A 9,375-nucleotide genomic window follows, 5' to 3' on the forward strand; every position below is an offset into this window, starting at 1 on the left:
GGCCCAGAGTTTGGGGACCCTTGCTCTAGGGAGTGGCTACAGGGATGAGTGCATCCTCAGTTCCAGACGCCGCGACTCTTGACAGTGGAAAGACTCACTACAACCTTTCTTAGCTTCAACTTCGGCTCCTTGCTTACACTTTATCACTCAGTATTGAGTGGCAAGCGTTGGGAACCCAACAACAGCGTTGGAAGCCCAGGGCTTTGGTCCGGGAGAGGGAGGGGCACGCCCCGCCCCCGTGCGCATGCGCGTGCATCGCAGAACCGGAAGCAGCGCGGGGCCGAGCATGGCGGCGGCGGCGGAAAGTGTCCCGGTGAGCCAACGAGAGGAGCCAGTTAGAGGTACGCGGAGTGGATGGAGTTGAAGTGTCCAGAGGGAGGCTTAGGGCTCCGGTTGGGACCCTGGGTGCTGGGGCTTGCCTGGCAGGAGCGGGCATGTCGGAGGGGCGTACCTCTGTTTATGCAAGTGTTTGTTTTGTCCCGGCGAGTGAGATGGCTCGGCCGCTGAATCTGGTGCGGGCTGAAGCCTGTGCCGGCGAGCAGCGTTGCAGTGTCAGATGGGGCAAGGACGAAGTGAGGGGCTTGAAATTATGATACGTGGAGAATTCAGCCTATTTGATCGAATGAAGACAGGTGGAGGGTTGTGGGGAGCAGATGCTGTGGCTGGTTTAGGACCGGGTGTGGGGCAGGACACTTACTCATTCTCCTCTGATCCAGACGATGCCGCGGTGGAAACAGCTGAGGAAGCAAAGGAGCCCGCTGAGGCTGACATCACTGAGCTCTGCCGGGACATGTTCTCTAAAATGGCAACTTACCTGACTGGGGAACTGACGGGTGAGGCGGGGTCTGGGTTGATTCGGGTAATGCGGTGCACCCCTCGCTGGAGCTGTGGTTTGGCCTGGGGAGACCTGGGAGGTGCTCCCTAACCCCGCCTGCCCTGAAACATGCCTGTTGGAAGTTTGGAACCATCCTGAATGGGAAGGAAAGAGGTCCATTTCTTCCCTGGAGAAGATCACGAACTACCTTAATACATAAGAATACCGAATACAACTCTACAGGCCTCCGTGTTGCACACTAACGTTGAGAAAACAAAAAAGAATTTATCAAGAAGTGCTCCCTTGGGGGAAGTATATTTTGAGTAGGGTTGTGAAGAGCATGATGGGCCCAAAAGGGGAGAAACGACTAGTAAGTGAGGTGGTATAAGTGAGTAGTTCCTTCGGCTGAAACTGCAGTATTTACTGGGGCAAAAAGAAAAGGGGTTGGAGGATGGAGAGAGACCTGCAGATTTAGGGACCTGTTAGGTTGATGTCAGGATTTGGTGACTCATCCCTTGGGAGATGATTAAGTGGTTCATGGTGTTTTTCCAGGTGAACTAATAATCTGTGTGTGGAGGAGGGCCCAGAAGGTGAAGACTGGTCCAGTGTGGCCTCTCATAAGCAGTCATTGTATTGTTTTACTCCCACAGAAGGTTGCTCTGAGCTAGATTTGGGAGATAGAATCTCTGAGAAAAGGCTTGATGTACAATAGAAGGGCTTGTGAGTCTCAGTCTGATTCTTTGTCTGTCTATCTCTGAGCAAGAGAAAACAAGTAACCGAATCTAGACTTTTGGCCTTTCTTTTAAAAACTCCAAAGATGTGGCAATACTAGTCCCCCATTCTCAGGAGGCTGTGATTGATTAGAGCCGAGCAGCTGAATCCTTTAAATGCACTAGTGCTATGCAGTCTGACCCTGCCACTCCGTTCTCTCCCTTTTGCTGAGGACTAGTGTCAGTTGCCATTTACCACTGTTCTTACGCTGTCGTGTTTTTAGTACTGGTGCAGAAGTGGTTTTCTGCACTAATATCTCTATAAAAATTGGTAAACGAAATGATAAACTAAGAGGACCACATATTCCAAGAAGTGGGAGAGAGCATATTTTGTTGTGAAAGTGAGTTATCATATGTGTTTCATATGCAAACACCTGACTCGCTTCATCCATTGACACATTCTGGCTTGCTTCCAAGTATTTGAGTGTCTGTTTTAAAGACACTAATTTGGTAGTAGAGAGTATAGGTATGGAGGAAAGAGAGACCACTGAACAGCACGTCAGATGACAAGTAATGATGGTCCGTGACGGTGTCAGAAAAAGGAATAGAGGAGGGCATGTGTGCAAGAACATTACAGAGGTGGGATGTATAGGACTTGTTAAGGTGGGTATTGAGGGATGGGAGCAGCCTGAGATGGATGTGTTTGAGCTGTTAAGCCTGGGTGGTACCAGCCACCAACATAGGGAAGTTGGAAAGAGGAACCATGTTTAGTGTGGAAACAGTATTTTTAGTTTTGGCTTGGTTGATTTTAGATTTTAATAGGACACTCACTTGACAGTTATCAAGTCACTCAGGTGAGTTGCATGTGAGTCCAGAGCTTACCCGAGAGAGATGGGAGCAGGAGAAACAGACTTGGGAGTTTAACCTGCATGGTGCTGTGAGCTGAGGCTGTGCAAGAGGAGATTGGTAAGGAAGAGCTTAGAGGTAGATAAGAGGGCCTTGATTAAAATCTCAGGGAATGCCGGTATGGGGCAATTGATTTCTTTTTAATAGTATTTTAAGCACCTAGGTTTTCAAATGATTAGTTAATAAAATTAATTTTAATCAGACCGTAATTTCCCCCAATTGTTATTCTTACTTGCACAAATGCTTTTTTGAGTTTGAAAGGGAAAGCCACAGCTGATAACAGTTGAGAACTGGTAGGTAAGGAGGTTGGACTAAAAAGGATCTGTCATAGAAACCTAAAAAGAACAGTTAGAAGGAGATTAAAAAATCAGTGTAATACAGTATACAGTGCTATAGCAGCCAAGGGAGAATTTCATGAGAAGAGGGAGATCATAGTGTCAGATACTATAGAGAGGATCAGGAGAATAACTATGGATTTCACATGGGGAGGAGAGCACTGGTGATCTTGGAGCGTGTCATTTCTCTGGATGGTGGGGACAGAGGGCAGACTGCAAGGGTTCACCTGAGTGAATGGTGAAGAAGAGGAAGCAGTGAGTATAAGCTACTCTTTCAAGAGGGTTATCAGTGAAGCTCCTTTGCTTTTCTGAGCAAATGAGATCGAATGGAGGGAGTACTTTTGGGCTGGAGGAAACCTGAATCTATTTCTAGATAGGGAGTTTGGAAATGTAAAAGAAAGGAGATGACTGAAGAGAGACCCTGAAGAGGTAGAAGCTTTGGGGATCCAGAGCACAAGAGGAGTTGTCTTGGCAAGAGTAGGAGCAGTTTATGTCAGCTTGGCTTTTGGGAATAGTGGGGTAGAAGCCTTGTGCTTTGAGTAGGGGTGGGGAAGAGAATTGAGGATACGAGAAGCAGGCAAATGGTTTGGAAAAGTCAGTGCATAAAATGCAGTATAGAATCAATCACATAGTAATAAATGAGTTATTAGGGAGTGGGGAGGTCCTAGTTGATTTTACATGTGCTTATGATGCAGTCCCCAATTTACATGTTTTCATACTGTAAGACTACCAAGACTATTTCACTTCCCTTTTCTTAGGATGAGGGGGTGTCAAACTCCTTTTCACCCCTGGGGTCATATCAGCCTCGAGGTTGCCTTCAAAGGGCTGAATGTAACTTTAGGACTGTATAAAAGTAACTATTCCTTAACTAGGGCCAAGGACCTCGGTGCCATCACCAGGTAGAAACAAGGTGGAGGGCTGGATACAGCCCGAGGCCTTGTGTTTGCCACCTGTGTCTTAGGGCCTAAGTTTATTACAGCCCTTTCTAACCTAGATCCTGGTTTCTGGATCTTAATTGGTTTAAATACTTTGCTGATTATTGCTTGAGTTTCTACTTAGACATTCAGAACACACAAACTGAGTATAAATGTCATAGATCAAAAGTGTCTTGCTCTTCTGACATTCCCTAGGTCCTGCCTTGAACACATTTCTATGATATAAGACAAATATTAAAGGCATTGCTTCTTCTCTTTGTTTTAAAGCCACCAGTGAAGATTATAAGCTCCTGGAAAATATGAATAAGTTAACCAGCCTGAAGTATCTTGAAATGAAAGATATTGCTATAAACATTAGTAGAAACTTAAAGGACTTGAACCAGAAGTGTAAGTAATAACTTTTATAATCAAACATGTTTGTAATAAATGTTCTTTTGTGCTTGGGGCGAGGGAGAAGGGGAGGGAACAGACCCCTGTACTCAGAGAGCTCATTTTCTGAAAGTGAGTTACAAAGTCAAGGTGGACTTCTTCCATTTTGGGGTGCAGCGTGTTTTGGTGATACGGTTATTTCTGCTTCTGAATCTTGATTTGATCAATTTATTCCTGGAAGGGGGTGGGGGACAGAAAGGGTGGCCAAATTTTGATTTAACAGTGAAATCAGTGAGTTGATTTAACAACGAAATCCATAAGGGACTACTCTAGACCCTGGCTGAGTAGCTCAGTTGATTAGAGGGTTATCCACATACGCCGAGGTTGTGGATTGGTTCCCTGGGCAGGGCACATACAAGAATCAACCAATGAATCCGTCAATAAGTGAATCAACAAATTTCCCTCTCTCCCCCCACGCCCCTCTAAAATCAGTAAGTCAATAGAGAAAAAGGACTACTCTATAAACAGAAAAACCAGAACATTTATAAATGGAAAATGCTAATTTAGACTAGTAGAATATATTTTTCTATTATATTTGTGTTCCCTGTCTCCTTCTTGGTCTGGGGTTCGTCTGGGAGACCAATGGAATCACTAATGGAAAGATTGCTTGAAGAGCAAGGAATTTAAAAGAGACAGAGTTCATGGATGAGAGAGACTTGCTTTGTCTAGATCACAGTCATGCCTGATCAGCTGGCTGCTGTCTTCTAAGGTGTTTGTCCTGCTCATGACCAGAATCATGTCACCCCTCTGTGTGCCTTAGGCAGAGCTGGAGAGAAACTGGCATTCTTACTTTTTCACTCTTTTCTCTTCAACTTGTTGAGGCCATATAAGCATGTGGTCTGTTTTTGTTTTTAAAGATGCTGAACTACAGCCTTATCTGGATCAAATCAATGTTATTGAGGAGCAAGTAGCAGCTCTTGAGCAGGCAGCCTACAAGCTGGACGCATATTCAAAAAAACTGGGTAACCATTTTTATTTCTGTCTTCATCTAATCAGAGTGCCTGCCGGTATGACCCTAGCTAATATAATTAACATTTATGAGGTGCCTACAGTGATCCATTTGAGTCTTCACAAAATCTAGTGAGAATATTTTTTTATTAGTAGTTGTAATAAAAATAACATTTCCTGTGTGCTTGATCTGTCAGGAGCTGTTCTTAGTGCTTTACTTACATTATGCTTTTATCCTCCCAATAACCTGTGACATAAGGACGTGATTTGAATGCCCTTTCGGTAGAGGAGGTATTCCAGACCAGGTCTGACTGATTACAGAGCTTCAGCTCTTAATTGTGGTTCCACAGGCCAAAGCGTCTTTAATAATAGCTACAAATGTTGTAAAAAACAGGGTAGTCAGTTAGAGGGCTTCATGAAGGATTACTTTTTCTTTAAGGAGGAACTTGTACTTTTAGTTTTGATAGCTTGCTAACTGGTTCTGGCTCATATATCCACAGCCCAAAATAACAAAATTGTTATTATCCTAAATATAATTTACAAGTTATTTTATTTTCATTATTGACAGTTGACTACTTCAAGAGAGTGGTTTGTAGCAGATGGAGATTTGATGTGGGTGGTGATTAACAGTTTCATTGACCACAGTTTTTTTTAATACTTCTTTTTTTTTTAAAGATTTTATTTATTTATTTTTAGAGAGAGGGGAAGGAAGGGAGAAAGAGAAGGAGAGAAACATCAATGTGTGGTTGCCTCTTGTGTGTCCTGTACTGGGGACCTGGCCAGCAACCCAGACATGTACCCTGACTGGGAATCGAACCTGTGATCTTTGATCTTTTGTTTCACAGGTTGGCACTCAATCCACTGAGCCACACTGGCCAGGGCTCATTGACCACAGCTCATTAACCACAATTTAATTTACTGAATGGTCACTGTGAACCTTACTATGTAGAAGGCATTGTACCAAGGTGCTTACAAGGTATTAAAGAAAAAGGGAATCCATCCCATTAAGAGGCCCATTTGATGGTCTTTTAAATTTTTGTATCTTTCAAAATTAATTTCCAGGGATAAGGAAATAAAAGGTGAAACATACCTTTATACTCCCCGAGAGTTCCAGTCTGGCTTCGAGAGGAGGCGGGCACGGTGCCTGGAGAGGCAATTTCCTGTGCTCCTGGTGGCTCAAGGGCCAGTAGATCTGCTTCCTCCTCCTGGTGGGGCTGTCTGAGCAGGTGCTGTTGGCGGGGTTAGGACATAGTGAACTTGTGTTAGGTTCTCTATTCTATGTGTGTGTTTCTCTTCTTGCTGTAGTGAGATTTGGACAGATATCCAAATAGCTGTACTTAGCCAATGTGGTGGTGAACCCTTATGGTGTGGCTACAATTTGTACAGTTTGGATAGCTGATGAAATTGAAGCTGATATATTTTAAAGAAATGTAATAGATATTTTAAAATTTGTTTGGAAATGCAAACGAGAGAATACCTTTGTAAGAGCCAGTTTTAAATAACTCCCTCTCCCCGCCTCCCGCAGAAGCCAAGTACAAGAAGCTGGAGAAGCGATGAAAACCTTATTCCTGTGGGACAAAGTCTGTTTTGATGTGGAAGAATGTTTTATAAGACCCAAGTCTGAGGCTGATGAATTGTCAGAACTCCTCAAAAGGAAACCATGTTGGCCATCCCTGAGACATCCCACCATTGGAGTTCAACTGGAGAACTGCGCGGCTACTCCCGAATTTCTCTTGGGGCAGCGCCCCTCGGAAACTCACACTTAACAACCTCTTACCTTTTACTTGAATGCTTAATTATCCATTTAGGACACAGAGTCTCTCCAAGTTCAGGGTGAACCTGGGCTTTTCAGCTGAACATGAGAGGGCTTTTTTCCTCTACATTATTTTCTTAAGTGGCTGGATTTTGAGTTACTCTGTAACTGGTTGTTTTTTCTATTGATGTTAATGTATTGCTAACAAGATTCTCGATTAAAAAAGGAAAATAAAACAGTTCTTTATAGTTTGTCATCTTGTGAGAGTCAGTAATGTACTTTTTCGTAACATTGCAAGTAATTAAAAAATCTTACAGTAATTTCAGGCTGAATCTTCTCCACTGAGCAGAAACACTGATAGGAGCATTGTGATAGCTGGGTATACATGATGGGCCCTCCTGTCCCTTCTTTGTGAGAGTCGTGTCAGAGGATGGACGGCGTCTTGCCATGTACTCCCTTTTGGAGATGTGATAAAGACAAGATGTGTATGTGTGAGGTGGGGAGGTGGGCCGCTGCTCATACAATAAAGCATTTTATAAAATAACTTTCTACTTGTGCCTGCAGGGTCAGGGGCTTCCTGGTCCTCTTCCTTGCAGACCAAAGACATGAGTGAATGGAAGATACTGACTGACCAGTTTAGTTTAGAAGGCACGCACCCTTATCCAGAGTTGGGTGTGAGCAGCCAGGATAGTTCCTGCAGTCCCCAGTTCCATCTGGAACTGTTAAAACAATTAACTTTGTTTCTGTCATTTCCCACTGCTTCAGACCACAACTGTTTATCCTCACCTCCTCTTGATTATTACATTTATTTGTGCTTTAATTTCTATTTTCCCCTGCCTCCTGACTTTGGGATTAGTTTGCTCTTTTTCTGGTTCCCGGAGGTGTAATGTTCCTTGATATAATTTTCTGTTATTATAATATTTAAATTACCTGTTTTTGATAATTCTTTTAGAAGTTTTTGTAGTTTGTCCACCATTGAATAAAAGTCCTCTGTTAATAATACTTTCTTCGGGTCAGAAATAAGTCTGCCTTGAGAGTACACTACTCTCACAGAGATAATCATTTCCTTGGTTTTGGAGTTCTTAAGTCCCAAGATTTTTTTTTTTAAGATGTTGTGCATTTACTTTTAGAGAAAGGAGGGAGAAAGAGAAGGAGAGAAACATCATTGTGCAAGAGATAGATTGATAGGTTGCCTCTCCCACGCCCCAGAACCAGCCTGCAACCCAGGCTGGCACTTAATCCCACTGAGCCACCTCTCAGGGTGAGGTTTGTTTTTTTTTCCCCCCTAATACGTTTGTAGCTATAGACTTGCCTTTTAGAACTGCTTTTTGCTACATCTGCAAGTTTTGGTATGTTGTGTTTCCATTTTCATTTATCTCAAGATATTTTTTTACTTTCTTTTTTGGTACATTGGTTGTTCAGGAGTGTGTTGTTTAATTTCCATGTTGTTTAATATCCATCAATTTTCCAATTTTCCTCCTGGTTTTGAATTCTAGTTTCACACCATTGCAGTTGGAAAAGATACTTGATATAGTTTTTATTTTCTTGAATTTGTTGAGACTTGTTTTGTGGCCTAACATATGAACATCCTAGGAAATGTTCCATGTGCTTTGAGAAGAATGTGTATTCTAAAGCCAGACTGGCATGATGCAAGTCTTCTGTGTTTTCCTTTTTTTCAATTTCCTTTTTTGTTACTCTGACACATGGTGTTCAGCTATCTTGAGCTACCTTAATTCTCATGGATAAGTTTTCATAAACTTTCTATTTTAGAATAGTTACATATTTGCAGAAAAATTTTACAGATAATACAGAATTCCATGGATGAATGTTCATTTCTTACTGTTGTTTCCTCTTCTTGAAATAATTACGCATCTTTTCCACTCTTCAAGGTTCAGTCTCGATCTCCACTCCTGGGGTGTGTTGTATTACCTCAAAGCGGAAAAACACATGCTTAGTTTGCCAGCAAAGCAGGGCATCAATATTTATGAGGCAGGGAACGTATTTACCAAAAAAGTATTGCCGCGGTTGTAAGAAAAACAACTTTTTTGTTCTCCCTTACACTTTTTTTAAGTTTTAGTTAATTTTGAGTTGCTTGGTGCGTTTTCCATGTCCCTCAGTTGTCAGGAACTCGGGCACTCATCTTTGTTTCCATGTCCGTAAACACTGTTGTCTCCTACCACTGGCCCGAACTCTCCAAAAAGTCAATGCCATGAAAAATAAAACCCAAAACGCTGATGGGCTCTTGTAGATTAAAAGCAACTAAAGAGAATCGAATGCAAGTGTGAAACTTGTTTTGATTCCAAAGAAAGCCAATAAAGATATAAAATAAAATAAGTTTGAGGGGCGAAGGACCAAAAACGTGTCTTAGGTGGTATTACTAATGTAATGTCAGTTTTCTTAAGTGTGTGAATGGTGTTATGGTTATGTCCTTATTCCTAAGAATAAGGAGGGTTGTCCTTATTCTTAGGAAATGCACTCAGAGGTACTTTTGATGTCTCCACTTTGAAATGATTCAGAATAAAAGTGACTGTGCACCTTGAAGGCA

At 42.4% G+C, this 9,375-nt stretch overlaps 1 protein-coding gene across 2 annotated transcripts; it reads left to right on the forward strand.

The window, feature by feature from the left end:
* The first annotated feature begins 237 nt into the window (after positions 1-237).
* Positions 238-6,715, forward strand: BLOC1S2 (biogenesis of lysosomal organelles complex 1 subunit 2). Of its 2 annotated transcripts, XM_037064169.1 has the most exons (5): positions 238-341; positions 717-833; positions 3,968-4,087; positions 4,987-5,091; positions 6,603-6,715. In XM_037064169.1, the coding sequence occupies exons 1-5, from the start codon at positions 245-247 to the stop codon at positions 6,632-6,634; spliced, it is 471 nt and encodes a 156-aa protein (XP_036920064.1). In that variant the 5' UTR covers positions 238-244; the 3' UTR covers positions 6,635-6,715. The 2 variants fall into 2 exon arrangements, with proteins under 2 accessions (XP_036920064.1, XP_036920063.1); XM_037064168.1 differs by lacking the exon at positions 238-341 and having other exon boundaries at positions 409-833.
* Positions 6,716-9,375: the final 2,660 nt, after the last annotated feature.

This window comes from Sturnira hondurensis, unplaced genomic scaffold, assembly GCF_014824575.4.
Source record: "Sturnira hondurensis isolate 20B ecotype Veracruz unplaced genomic scaffold, ASM1482457v3 Scaffold0014854, whole genome shotgun sequence".
In the NCBI taxonomy this organism is placed as follows: Eukaryota; Metazoa; Chordata; class Mammalia; order Chiroptera; family Phyllostomidae; genus Sturnira; species Sturnira hondurensis.